A 14,593-nucleotide genomic window follows, 5' to 3' on the forward strand; every position below is an offset into this window, starting at 1 on the left:
ACTATTAGTAAGCTAGACAACATGCCTAAAATGCATTAACCATAAAACGAAACCCAAAATATCATTCAACAAGAGTACATGTTGTGTTGGCCAAATCCTGGGCAGAACCATGGCAGTTACCTGCATACTCCTGGGGTAGCATAGGTCGGTTGACCACGCCCTGAAATGCAGCCATCCAATCCCGCTGCTCCTCCTCGGTCTCGCAAGTGAACAGGAATTTCCTGTCAGGCGTTACTATGGTGATGCCATACTGCCAATGGTAGCCCTGGGTGGACGGGGTCAGGCCAGGGAGCACAGTGTAGCTGTTTTCCTTACTCCCAATAAACACTTCACCGCGTGCATAGGCATCCTCTCAGAGAGAGAAGAGAGTCACTGTCGTTTTACTATATCAATGGAAAACAACAAATTCTCCAGTCTGTGGTAAAACCTACAAAATTCGAATTATGGGGACACTTTAGTGTGTTTCTGACCTAGCTACAAACTGAAGATTTTACAAAATTTGGTTAAATGAGAAAAATACTTTTAATGGTAATAAAAGACTTAAATATATAACTGGGCCAAACCGTTAAACCATTAAAACAAAAAAAGTTCAGTTTATGGGGAGATTTTTCCTGTCCTCATTTAGAAATTGTAAAAGTTCCAATGGCTGCTGGGGTTAGAATAAGGGCTTAGGCCTTAACGCTTTGGGTTAGACATGAGGGCAAGGGACTTTTAGGCATCAGTGTTAGATGTCTGATGTTAAGGTTGGTGTTAAATTAGTGTTCATTTTTGGGTAAGGATTCGTGTTAGTAAAAGCTGGATTTTCGGGCAATCAACTTTGGTGTCCCCAAATAGATAGCTAGTAAACATGTGGGTGTGTGAGAGAGAAAGTAACATCTGAACAGTCACACTGCATGGGAGAACCAATACGTAAGGTAGATGTGTTTGTTTGCATATTATAATATATAATTAATAGTAGATCAGTAACATTTCATAAGGCATAAAGCATTTTTGACTATGTTGATAGTGTGTATTATCTTTGCATGCATTTTATATGTATGGTTTTAACCTGTCGTGTTGTACAAGTTTGCAACAGTTATTTAAAGAAATGCTACAGCACCACCTCTTGGATCCATATGACATTACACCTACAGGTTCTATACAAAATAATGAAAGCAATGAAGAATACAAACTATGTATTCAAACCCAGTATAGGTTCCTAAATAAATAACATCCCATTATGCTTATGGTCATTTATAAAAATCCTGGGGATGACCAGTTGTCCATTATTTTGGCTACCTCAATGTATGAGAAGTCACTGCATGGTATGATGAACAGGAAAACTATATACAGGTGCTGGTCATAAAATTTGAATATCATCAAAAAGTTGATTTATTTCAGTTATTCCATTCAAAGAGTGAAGCTAGTATAATGTATACATTCATTCCACACAGACTGATATATATTTCAAGTGTTTATTTTGTTAATTTTGATGATTATAACTGACAACTAATGAAAACCCTAAATTCAGTATCTCAGAAAATTAGAATATTGTGAAAAGGTTCAATATTGAAGACATCTGGTGCCACACTCTAATCAACTAATTAACCCAAAACACCTGCAAAGGCCTTTAAATGGTCTCTCAGTCTAGTTCTGTAGGCAACACAATCAATTAGGAAGACTGCTGACTTGACAGCTGTCCAAAAGATGACCATTGACACCTTGCACAAGGAGGTCAAGACACAAAAGGTCATAGCTAAAGAGGCTGGCTGTTCACAGAGCTCTGTGTCCAAGCACATTAATAGAGAGGCGAAGGGAAGGAAAAGATGTGGTAGAAAAAAGTGTACAAGCAATAGGGATAACCGCACCCTGGAGAGGATTGTGAAACAAAACCCATTGAAAAATGTGGGGGAGATTCACAAAGAGTGGACTGCAGCTGGAGTCTGTGCTTCAAGAACCACCACGCACAGACGTATGACACAGCGTCAGAAGCGTCTCGCCTGGGCTAAAGACAAAAAGGACTGGACTGCTGCTGAGTTATGTTCTCTGATGAAAGTACATTTTGCATTTCCTTTGGAAATCAAGGTCCCAGAGTCTGGAGGAAGAGAGGAGAGGCACAGAATCCACGTTGCTTGAAGTCCAGTGTAAAGTCTCCACAGTCAGTGATGGTTTGGGGTGCCATGTCATCTGCTGGTGTTGGTCCACTGTGTTTTCTGAGGTCCAAGGTCAACGCAGCCATCTACCAGGAAGTTTTAGAGCACTTCATGCTTCCTGCTGCTGAACAACTTTATGGAGATGCAGATTTCATTTTCCAACAGGACTTGGCACCTGCACACAGTGCCAAAGCTACCAGTACCTGGTTAAAGGATCATGGTATCCCTGTTCTTAATTGGCCGGCAAACTCGCCTGACCTTAACCCTATAGAAAATCTATGGGGTATTGTGAAGAGGAAGATGCGATACGTCAGACCCAACAATGCAGAATAGCTGAAGGCCACAATCAGAGCAACCTGGGCTCTCATAAAACCTGAGCAGTGCCACAGACTGATCGACTCCATGCCACGCCGCATTGCTGCAGTAATTCAGGCAAAAGGAGCCCCAACTAAGTATTGAGTGCTGTACATGCTCATACTTTTCATATTCATACTTTTCTAAAAATCCTTTTTTTTATTGGTTTTAAGTAATATTCTAATTTTCAGAGATACTGAATTTAGTTGTCAGTAATAATCATCACAATAAAAAGAAATAAACATTTGAAATATATCAGTATGTGTGCAGTGAATTAATATAAAATATAAGTTTCACTTTTTGAATGGAATTACTGAAATAAATAAACTTTTTGATGATATTCTAATTTTATGACCAGCACCTGTACAGTGGGGAGAACAGATATTTGATACACTGCCGATTTTGCAGGTTTTCCTACTTACAAAGCATGTAGAGGTCTGTAATTTTTATCATAAGTACACTTCAACTGTGAGAGACGAAATCAACAAAAGAAAATCCAGAAAATCACATTGTATGATTTCTAAATAATTAACTTGCATTTTATTGCATGACATTATTATTTGATCACCTACAAATCAGTAAGAATTCCAGCTCTCACAGACCTATTACTTTTTCTTTAAGAAGCCCTCCACTCATTACCTGTATTAACTGCACCTGTTTGAACTCGTTACCTGTATAAAAGGCACCTACACTCAATCAAACAGACTCCAACCTCTCCACAATGGCCAAGAACAAAGAGCTGTGTAAGGACATCAGGGATAAAATTGTAGACCTGCACAAGGCTAGGATGGGCTACAGGACAATAGGCAAGCAGCTTGGTGAGAAGGCAACAACTGTTGGCGCAATTGTTAGAAAATGCCCAGAACTACACGGCAGGACCTGGTCAATGACCTGAAGAGAGCTGAGACCACAGTCTAAAAGAAAACCATTAGTAACACACTACGCCGTCATGGATTAAAATCCTGCAGCGCACGCAAGGTCCCCCTGCTCAAGCCAGCGCATGTCCAGGCCCATCTGATGTTTGCCAATGACCATCTGGATGATCCAGAGGAGGAATGGGAGAAGGTCAGGTGGTCTGATGAGACAAAAATAGAGCTTTTTGGTCTAAACTCCACTCGCCGTGTTTGGAGGAAGAAGAAGGATGAGTACAACCCCAAGAACACCATACCAATCATGAAGCATGGAGGTGGAAACGTCATTCTTTGGGGATGCTTTTTTGCAAAGGGGACAGGACGACTGCACCGTATTGAGGGGAGGATGGATGTGGCCATGTATCGGGAGATCTTGGCCAACAACCTCCTTCCCTTAGTAAGAGCATTGAAGATGGGTCGTGGCTGGGTCTTCCAGCATGACAACGACCCGAAACAAACAGCCAGGGCAACTAAGGAGTGGCTCCGTAAGAACTATCTCAAGGTCCTGGAGTGGGCTAGCCAGTCTCCAGACCTGAACCCAATAGAAAATCTTTGGAGGGAGCAAACAAAGGTTTCTGTAACAAATATTAAGTTCTGCCTTTCTTATGTATCTAATACTTATGTCATGCAATAAAATTCTAATTAATTACTTAAAAATCATACAATGTGATTTTCTGGATTTTTGTTTTAGATTCAGTCACTCACAGTTGAAGAGTACCTATGATAAACTACAGACTTCTACATGCTTTGTAAGTGGGAAAACCTGCAAAATCGGCAGTGTATCAAATACTTGTTCTCCCCACTGTAAATCATACAACCATCACCAGATCTCAAGCCAACTGAACACCAACATCCAACAAAACACCAAAATAGAGCTTTTTGGCCTCAACACAAAGCGTTACGTTTAGTGCAAGCGAGTAAAGACAGAGGCCAAAATGGATGCAGCAAAGTAAACCTGCTGAAGACTGCAAGGGAGAAGATTCATCATATGGTATGACACAGACTCAAAACATTCTGCCAAAGACACACTGGAGTGGCTTCAGAAAAGGTCGATGTCATGAAGCGGCCCAGTCAAAGCCTGGACCTCAGTTCAATTTAGAACAGATTCCTCCTTTGATTGGTTCATTTGGTAACCCATTGTTTACCCACACGATTATACTTACCTACTAGATTTAACCATGGCAACTTGGGGTTAACTTATTTTTGCACCTGCACTAAATTCCATTTTCATTTTTGTTTATTAGACTAATTGTTATTGTGAATATTAGGGAAAAGGTTGAGGTTAGGGATGGGAAGAGGTTTAAAGTTAGGGTTAGTGTTAGTAGATAGTTCATTTCAATTTTATTGATATTCTGTAGATTGACTATCAAAATACTACATGCATGGAATTTGTAACTATAAACCTGTTATGTAACTATAAACCTGATATGTCATTGATTATAAATGTAGTCTAAAACAAGACAAAATTAAGCGAAAGTAAAGGGGTGTGAATACTTCCAAATGCAGTGTGTTTTCCAATTTGCTATTTCTTTTTCTAATTAGACATTATGCAACCTGATAGCTGCCTATCCAACCTGCTGGTCGTAATGTGTACTTAGATAGTAACCAGCTACATATACCTAGTACATTAGAGACATTCTTCTAGTTGAATTTGGACATGAGTAGTGATGTGGTAAACGATCAATACACGGCCTGTTTGATTTTAACAAACTAAAATACAGTGTCAATGAATCTGTTGTTCTCTTCAGTAGTGTTCCAGACACATTGAAGATGTTCTGCTGGCTCCTCATGGCACAACACCCTTCATGTGTTAGGGCATATTATTTTGCCATTTCTTTTTTATGGCAATTGCCTGATTTACCCACAGCCTAACTTACCAGTGGATCCTTGAAGTACATGAGTCTCCTGTCATCCAGTGTAAACCATCTCCTCTTGAAGCCCTCTGTGTGCTGTATGACACAAATTGGAGCCGGAGGTGGAAGGTAATCATTTAGTGGCTAATAATTTACCTAAAAATGTCACTTTCCTTCTAACAAGGTATGTCCTTTCTGGGATAAGGTTTACTCCCTTTGGTTTCTAAAACATTATCACTTTTACTATATTTTTTTACAATGCATTATTATAATGATATAATGCATCATTATAATCATTATTAGTATAAAATATATCTATTTCTGCAACTTTCTTCATGCACATTTCTCATATCTAATGGTGTCTTGGATTACATGTAGGATAAAAAGAGCAAAACACTATCAATAGTACGCAGTTCAGCCCACAAGCTTGTCAAATACTGTACAATCTCAACTGGGCCTGTTACCATGATGTCTATGTGGTGCAAATGAGATCCCATTGAGAGTGATAAAGCTACAAAATACAGTGTGTCCGAAAAAAAAGTCACTTCCTATGAAATAGGAGCTAGTTCCTTTTAAAAGGTGTGTAATTGAGTATGAAGACTTCACCTTTGGACCTGTCTTCTCCATGTAGCCTTCCTTGATGTAGTTCCGAGTTAGCTTTGGCACCAACTGGACAAAAACGTTAGAAAAGGGATACATTTTTTAGTTCATTACCATGCTCTAATTTCCTCCCTACTCCATGCCTTAGGTCCTAACCTTTCCCCTTTTTGCAGATCTGTAGTGTATGAGCAATATGGTGGAGGACACGCCAATAATAAGTGTCATACTTACTGAGATCCTTCAGATATGCAAACTTTGAAGGGATAAGGCCAAGTAAAAAAGAGATCTGGCACCGATGTAAAACCAATGATTACTAGGGTGAGAGATGACGAGGATAGAATGAAACGGAGACTCACATCAGTGTCATAGGCACCAGGAAAAGCCACCTGAAGGTAGTGAAATCTTGCTGCTCGGATGGCATTGAACCAGTCCACCATTTCCTTAAAACACAACAGAAATTCTTACATGATTTGAGTCCTATCCAGTTGGAACGAAACAAAATAAAAAGCCCACATTTCCAGTTTCAATACATTGCGACATTTGATTGCTCACCTTGCCTGGCAATAATCCACCACTGTGTAAACAACAGTGGCCTTTAATTAGATAAATGCCTGCTGGAATGAGGACAGAGATAGGTTACCCTGGTCTCAAAACCAATTCCAGGAAAAGGTCAGAACGGAGGGACCGAAAGTTCAGAACAGAGGGACCAAAAGGTCAGAGGGGAGAGACCTCTGGCTTTCTCACCAATGTCATTGGAAATGGAGACAAGGAGGTGATAAGGAGACTAAAGGCTAATCATGTTTTAATGAGGCATATTTTAAAATAAACTAACCCCCATTTTTGTTGAGGTTAAGAATTTTTTTATGAATGTACTCTAGGCATGTACTGTGGGGAGAGCAAGTATTTGATACACTGCTGATTTTGCAGGTTTTCCCACTTACAAAGCATGTAGAAGTCTGTCATTTGTTATCATAGGTACTCTTCAACTGTGAGTGACGGAATCTAAAACAAAAATCCAGAAAATCACATTGTATGATTTTTATGTAATTAATTTGCATTTTATTGCATGACATAAGTATTTGATACATCAGAAAAGCAGAACTTAATATTTGTTACAGAAAAATTTGTTTGCAATTACAGAGATCATATGTTTCCTGGAGTTCTTGACCAGGTTTTTACACACTGCAGTAGGGATTTTGGCCAACTCCTCCATACAGACCTTCTCCAGATCCTTCAGGTTTCGGGGCTGTCGCTGGGCAATACAAACTTTCAGCTCCCTCCAAAGATTTTCTATTGGGTTCAGGTCTGGAGACTGGCTAGGCCACTCCAGGACCTTGAGATGCTTCTTACGGAGCCACTCCTTAGTTGCCCTGGCTGTGTGTTTCGGGTCGTTGCCATGCTGGAAGACCCAGCCACGACCCATCTCAATGCTCTTACTGAGGGAAGGAGGTTGTTGGCCAAGATCTCCCTATACATGGCCCCATCCATCCTCCCCTCAATACGGTGCAGTCGTCCTGTCCCCTTTGCAGAAAAGCATCCCTAAAGAATGATGTTTCCACCTCCATGCTTCACAGTTGGGATGGTGTTCTTGGGGTTGAACTCATCCTTCTTCTTCCTCCAAACACAGCGAGTGGAGTTTAGACCAAAAAGCTCTATTTCTGTCTCATCAGACCATTAGATTTTTTCCAATTTCTCCTCTGGATCATCCGGATGGTCATTGGCAAACTTCAGATGGGCCTGGACATGCGCTGGCTTGAGCAGGGGGACCTTGCGTGCGCTGCAGGATTTTAATCCATGACGGCGTAGTGTGTTACTAATGGTTTTCTTTGAGATTGTGGTCCCAGCTCTCTTCAGGTCATTGACCAGGTCCTGCCGTGTAGTTCTGGGCTGATCCCTCACCTTCCTCATGATCATTGATGCCCCACCAGGTGAGATCTTGCATGGAGCCCCAGACCGAGGGAGATTGACCGTCATCTTGAACTTCTTCCATTTTCTAATAATTGCACCAACAGTTGTTGCCTTCTCACCAAGCTGCTTGCCTATTGTCCTGTAGCCCATCCCAGCCTTTTGTAGGTCTACAATTTTATCCCTGATGTCCTTACACAGGGCCATTGTGGAGAGGTTGGAGTCTGTCTGTTTGATTGAGTGTGTGGACAGGTGTCTTTTATACAGGTAACAAGTTCAAACAGGTTCAGTTAATACAGGTAATGAGTGGAGAACAGGAGGGCTTCTTAAAGAAAAACTAACAGGTCTGTGATAGCTTGAATTCTTACTGGTTGGTAGGTGATCAAATACTTATGTCATGCAATAAAATGCAAATTAATTATAAAAAAATCATTCAATGTGATTTTCTGGAATTTTGTTTTAGTTTCCGTCTCTCACATTTGAAGTGTACCTATGATAAAAATTACAGACCTCTACATGCTTTGTAAGTAGGAAAACCTGCAAAATCGGCAGTGTATCAAATACTTGTTCTCCCCACTGTATATGTAACTGTATATGTAGGCATGCGTTATGGATCAGTAAAGTGGGGATAGAGCAGTTGTTCGTACAGAACCTATGCTACAGCGCTATATGTGCAGCAAAGGACTGATGTACCACCATGGGCCACAAAATACTAAAATAAAACTCATAAGGACTGATGTACCACCATGGGCCACAAAATAGTAAAATAAAACTCATAAGGACTGATGTACCACCATGGGCCACAAAATACTAAAATAAAACTCATAAGGACTGATGTACCACCATGGGCCACAAAATACTAAAATAAAACTCATAATGACTGATGTACCACCATGGGCCACAAAATACTAAAATAAAACTCACAAGGACTGATGTAGCACCATGGGCCACAAAATATTTAAATAAAATTCATAATTAAATAAAAATCACAGGAGGGACCCGATCAAATGTCCCACTGTTATTCCCACTCTTGGGTGGCCAACATTACCTCTACCTGTCTGATCCTCATCACGGAGGCCTCCACTGGGTGTGTCCTCAACCCACTTCTATTCTAACCCTTGACTGCACAGCCAACTCCAACTCAATTGTGAGGGATGCTGTCAACTCAGCAGTGGTTGGCCTGACCTCAATGATGATGAGACAGGCTACATGAAGGAAGTTTCAGTGGTGCCATGTTAAGAATGCGGAAAAAACACAGAGATAATCATAGACTTCAGGGGATAGGAGCCACCATTTCCACCTGTAGGGGTCTGCGGGGTCTGTAGCTGTAGGGGTCAAAAGCTTCATGTTCCTGCACATCATCAAAGACCTGAAATGGTCAAATCCCAACAACACTGTGGAGTCTGACTCAGGTGGATTAAAGAATTTGGCATATTCCAGAGGACTTTCACAAATGTCTGCAGATGCAGGCTTGAGATAATACTCTCCAGCTACATCACAGACAGGTACAGCAATTACAACTGTATGGCTGTTTGGAGGGTGGTGAGGTCAGGCAAAGCTTCCATTGCCAGGCTGTGTCCAAGCCATGTTTATAGACATGTGATTACAACCTACGCCCAGGAGAGGGCGTAATACACTTACTCAGCTACCAGATGCTGGTGTATCCCACATTTAAGTCACTGTGTTTTGTTCACATTAACACATGATTATTTTATAAGTAATAATTTAGCACTGAAATACAAGGTAAAATAAAACTGAATAAAAGAGAAACCAGCTCACTGCTCTTGCTTGTATCAGTGTTGGTAATTTATTGAATAAATGTCAAGGCCTTCATCAGAGCTTTTTAAGGAGGTTTGCAGAATTAGGACATCAGAGAAAATACTCCTAATGACCTCAGTTTTGGTTTCAGATGCTTAATCTGCCAGCTATGTTGCCAACTTAAGCTTGGGCTTTACTAGGCCACTCTACACTGACTGCTGGAGTCCCCCAGGCACAACCAACTGTGACAAAACCTGGGAGAGACACCTTATGCAAATATATCTGTGTTCTGTTCTGGCCTAGCGTACACATAGCAATCAAACTGTAATGATTTAAAAATGTTGGCCTTACCTTGCCATCTTTATTGGTAGACAAAGATATTGGCCTTACCTTGCCATCCTCATGGTAGACAAAGATGTTGGCCTTATCTTGCCATCCTCATGGTAGACAAAGATGTTGGCCTTACCTTGCCATCCTCATGGTAGACAAAGATGTTGGCCTTACCTTGCCATCCTCATGGTAGACAAAGATGTTCCTGGTGCTGTTGTTCTTCAGATAAGTGATCTGAAGTCCATGGGGCTGGCCTATCTTCTCCGGCTGAAAGGAGGCATTCAGGGTGTGGATCTTCATCAGGGCCTTGGGCTCTCTGGCCTGTATGGGGAGGGGGAGGAATCACCGTCATCATCACCATAATCATCATTACCATCATTCTTACCATCATCCTTACCATCATCCTTGTCATCATCCTTGTAACCATTCAAAATCAATCACAAGCTTCCTCTAGTAACTTAAGTCCATAACAAGGATTTTCCTCTAGTAACTACAGTCTATAACAAGGATTTTCCTCTAGTAACTACAGTCTATAACAAGGATTTTCCTCTAGTAACTACAGTCTATAACAAGGATTTTCCTCTAGTAACTACAGTCTATAACAAGGATTTTCCTCTAGTAACTACAGTCTATAACAAGGATTTTCCTCTAGTAACTACAGTCTATAACAAGGATTTTCCTCTAGTAACTACAGTCTATAACAAGGATTTTCCTCTAGTAACTACAGTCTATAACAAGGATTTTCCTCTAGTAACTACAGTCTATAACAAGGATTTTCCTCTAGTAACTACAGTCTATAACAAGGATTTGTTATATTTACTGACTGAAGGCCCTTTGGTCCCCCATCCCTCCTTGTTGATGTCACTGGCACTGGGTCTTCTGTTGACATGGAGGAATGTAGAGTATGTCATCTACGAAACTCCATGAAGCTTTGGAGAATTTTAAATTATCCAAAACTGTTGGATCCCAGGTGTAAGAGTTTTATTATATGTCCAATTATAAGATCCCCCAAAAACAACCGAATTGCATTTTGCTTGGAAAGTGCACTGTTTGCATATTCTCTCTCTAGTGTGTGTATTTGTTTTAGGTTTGATGTGTTGCGAGGCATCACTAATTTAAACTTGTTTGCCACCCTTATTTGGCTGGTTTTATTACCATAGATTTCTCAGTTTCAATGTTGTCAATTAGGTTAATGATAAGGTAATCTAATCTGAGATCTGTGGTTAAGACACTTTTTTCTGGTAATGTCTTCATGACTATATGATATACTTTAGCTGTCATTCTCAATCACCTTCTGTTGCCATGCAAAGTAGAGAACAAATCCACTATATCTGTAACAGAAGAATTGTGAAATGGGAGCAGATCAGAATGATAAATTTGAGGCTGTAACATTGAACAGTGTCAGTGATCAACAGGATCAACAGGACGAGCAAGTAACGAAATGGGAGATTTTCCAGAACAATCTGAGCCATTATAATTCACCTGACATTTCAAGGTGTGTTTAATGTCGAGCAATGGCAGCTCTGGACCTCAGAGTGTGCTTGAGATGAGAGTGAGACCCAGACAGACAGACAAACAGACAGACAGAGCAATATAAAGAGGGCCTCAGAGAGAAAGGGAAAGAGGAAATGAAAAAGAACCAGAGAAAGAGCGGGTGGAGAAAGATACAGATGAACAACTGCACTCACATCATGCTTGTTGAAGTACTTCAGAGCTCCATCCCGCTCAGACAGAATGAATTTCCGGCTCAGAAACTGTCCCTTGTCTCTGCCCCGTTTCCATAGAAACCCTTCTCGGTACCCTAAGAGAGGAGTTGAACCACAGGGGTCCCATTCCAAAGGCAAAAGAGGAGAGCGGTAAATCGCAAAGAGGGCTCTATTAGCCTTTTTTTTATACAAAATGGTCCAGTGTTTTAATAATTTACTAACCGGATGGAACTGATATTTTCACAAGGAATATACAAGCAAGAAGGGTATTTATGTCATAGGATAAGGTAGAGGGTTGAGATTAAAATTCAGATTAGATTTCAGGGTTGGTTGTTTGGGTTAGGAGTTACGTTTAGGGTACGGGTTAGGTTTTGGTTAAAAATAGACATTTAAATAACACATCGATAAACTATTTCTAAAATGTGTCTTTGTGTTTATGTGTTTGTGTGTTTCTTAAGAAACTGACATTGACAATTCAATTCAGTTATTTTTCCACAAAATGTATTTTTGGATCACAGAGAATATTGTGTAATTTAATCTGGTAGCATGCATTTTTCCAAATACAAAAATCTAAATCAAACCAAAAATTGCTTCCCTAAAGTTAAGGCTTAAGAATGACACTGAATCTAAAAATAATTACATTTCAAAATGATTAGATACACCTGGACTAAGTTGTGGTTAAAGGGTGTGTTTGAGAATGCAGAAAGCTCATAAGTGAATAAATTATCTGAACCATGCATGTGTGTGTATGTGCTTGTGTAGATGTATGCTATGTCTGTGTGTGTCTAACTCTCAGACCACCCTCCTCTGTGCTAACAGTGGGTCAGAATGCTGTTCTCTTGGCCTTTAGCTGCCATGAATAATTTACCTTCAATTAGAAATCAATGGCTTTCTCTCTCAGCACAGTCAATACTGAGATCAACACTACCCCTTGTTCAGCACAGACACACACACAAACACAAACACACACACCATGGCTCTGTGTGCCTGGTCTGTTCCTGGTTTCTCTGTCTCTCACAGTCTCCACAAACAAACAGACAGAGGCAGCTTGGAACAGAACTGCACTGTCACTGTACTACCCAACCGACACACACACACACACACACACACACACAAACACACCCCTTACTGTCTACCCAATCAACCAACACACACACACAAACACACCCCTTACTGTCTACCCAACCAACACACACACACAAACACACCCCTTACTGTCTACCCAACCAATAGACACACATAAACACACCCCTTACTGTTTACTCAACCAACACACACACAGAAACACACCCCTTACTGTCTACCCAACCCACACACACACACACAAACACACCCCTTACTGTCTACCCAACCAACACACACACAGAAACACACACCTTCCTGTCTACCCAACAACAAGCACACAGAAACACACACCTTACTGTTTACCCAACCAACACACAGTAACACACACCTTACTGTCTACCCAACCAACACACAGAAACACACACCTTACTGTCTACCCAACCAACACACAGAAACACACACCTTACTGTCTACCCAACCAACACACAGAAACACACACCTTACTGTCTACCCAACCAACACACAGAAACACACACCTTACTGTCTACCCAACCAACACACAGAAACACACACCTTACTGTCTACTCTGCCAACAAGCACACACAAACACACATCTGCGTGTGTGCGTGGATGCGTGTGGCGAGAGAGAGCCTAACCCATGGCAGCATCATACATGGTCTAATCCCTCAAACTGGACCACGATAGTCTGGATCCACTTCTGAGACTGGCCACAGATGCCCGATAACCAAGGCAAACGCACATGCACAGTTTTGCTTTCACATGCAATCACATGAGCACACACGTCAGTCCATCTCACCTATTTTCCTCTAGTTCCTAATAAATCTTATTACTTGGTCTTTGGTGTGTTACTCTAGACTGTATATGCGCTTTCTGACAACTGCTTTTCACTATAGGGACAAAAACAGCCAGTTGTTAACCCCAGGCCCATTTTATTAGCAAAGCGTTGCAAATGTATTCACACTGAAGCACTAGGCTGAACAAAAGAGTCCATACTCCTACGGTAGGTGCGCTAGCTCTTCAGAAGGCACCATTCACAGGATGCAGAAGACAGACAGGGCAGACAGGTAGATTTGGATGTTGCTAAAGAAAGTGAAAGGAAGTTGAAGGCGGACATACAGTTGTGCCCATAAGTATGGAATTGTGATATTTTGGCATTGATTGGGAAAATATGACTGATCATGCAAGAAAACTCTTTTATTTCATTTTAGTGATCATATGAAGCCATTTATTATCACATAGTTATGTGCCTTATTAAATCATTATAATAACAATATTTAAACCAAAACACCCAGAAAGATTGTTTGGGATATAAAGAAAAACCCACACGTAACCTCAGGAGAAATACAGGCTGCTCTGGAAAAAGACATGTGTGGTTATTTCAGAAAGAAGCCTTTACTGTGCCAATGCCACAAAAAAGCCCGGTTACCATATGCCCAACAACACCTTGACATGCCTCACAGCTTCTGGCACACTGTAACAGAGGTAATAATGTTTAATGGTTGTGCCATTCTGTTATGACCTACAGTTGAATGTGAATCTCATAAGAAATAAAAGACACGTTTTGCCTGCTCACTCATGTTTTCTTTACAAATGGTACATATATTATCAATTCTCCAAGGATATGCAAACTTTTGAGCACAACTGTACATTTGGAGATAGACGCGCAGAAAGAAAAGTGTTGACAGTCATGGGACACTGGGGTTAACAAAACCCTGCCACCACCCAGAACACAGCCGCCAACTGGACATTGGCACTGGGCTAACTCTGGTACAACTAAATAGCTAATATCACCAGCACTAACACAGCTTACAGCTGACCATCTTCACACCGACTCGCCAACAGACTGACTACATGGCTGACTAACTAAATTATTTACTGACTGAATAAATGACAAATGACTGACTAAACAATTGACTAAATGTCTTACTGATTGTTTAAATGCCTGAGTGGTTAACTGA

At 40.8% G+C, this 14,593-nt stretch overlaps 1 protein-coding gene across 4 annotated transcripts in view; it reads right to left on the reverse strand.

Moving 5' to 3' along the window:
* LOC105027499 (arf-GAP with dual PH domain-containing protein 1) overlaps positions 1 to 14,593 on the reverse strand; it is a 36,118-nt gene that overhangs the window by 1,562 nt on the left and 19,963 nt on the right. For 2 of the 4 annotated variants that reach the window (XM_029123750.2, XM_029123751.2), the window contains 6 exons: positions 11,532 to 11,644; positions 10,018 to 10,164; positions 6,207 to 6,290; positions 5,857 to 5,919; positions 5,275 to 5,346; positions 121 to 349 (listed from right to left, as the gene is read on the reverse strand). In XM_029123750.2, coding sequence (XP_028979583.1) covers positions 121 to 349; positions 5,275 to 5,346; positions 5,857 to 5,919; positions 6,207 to 6,290; positions 10,018 to 10,164; positions 11,532 to 11,644 — 708 coding nt within the window. Of the gene's footprint in view, positions 1 to 120; positions 352 to 5,274; positions 5,347 to 5,856; positions 5,920 to 6,206; positions 6,291 to 10,017; positions 10,165 to 11,531; positions 11,645 to 14,593 lie in introns of those variants that run through there. The other 2 variants (XM_029123752.2, XM_029123753.2) reach the window with 2 other exon arrangements.

This window comes from Esox lucius, chromosome 11 (genome assembly GCF_011004845.1).
Source record: "Esox lucius isolate fEsoLuc1 chromosome 11, fEsoLuc1.pri, whole genome shotgun sequence".
Classification (NCBI taxonomy): Eukaryota; Metazoa; Chordata; class Actinopteri; order Esociformes; family Esocidae; genus Esox; species Esox lucius.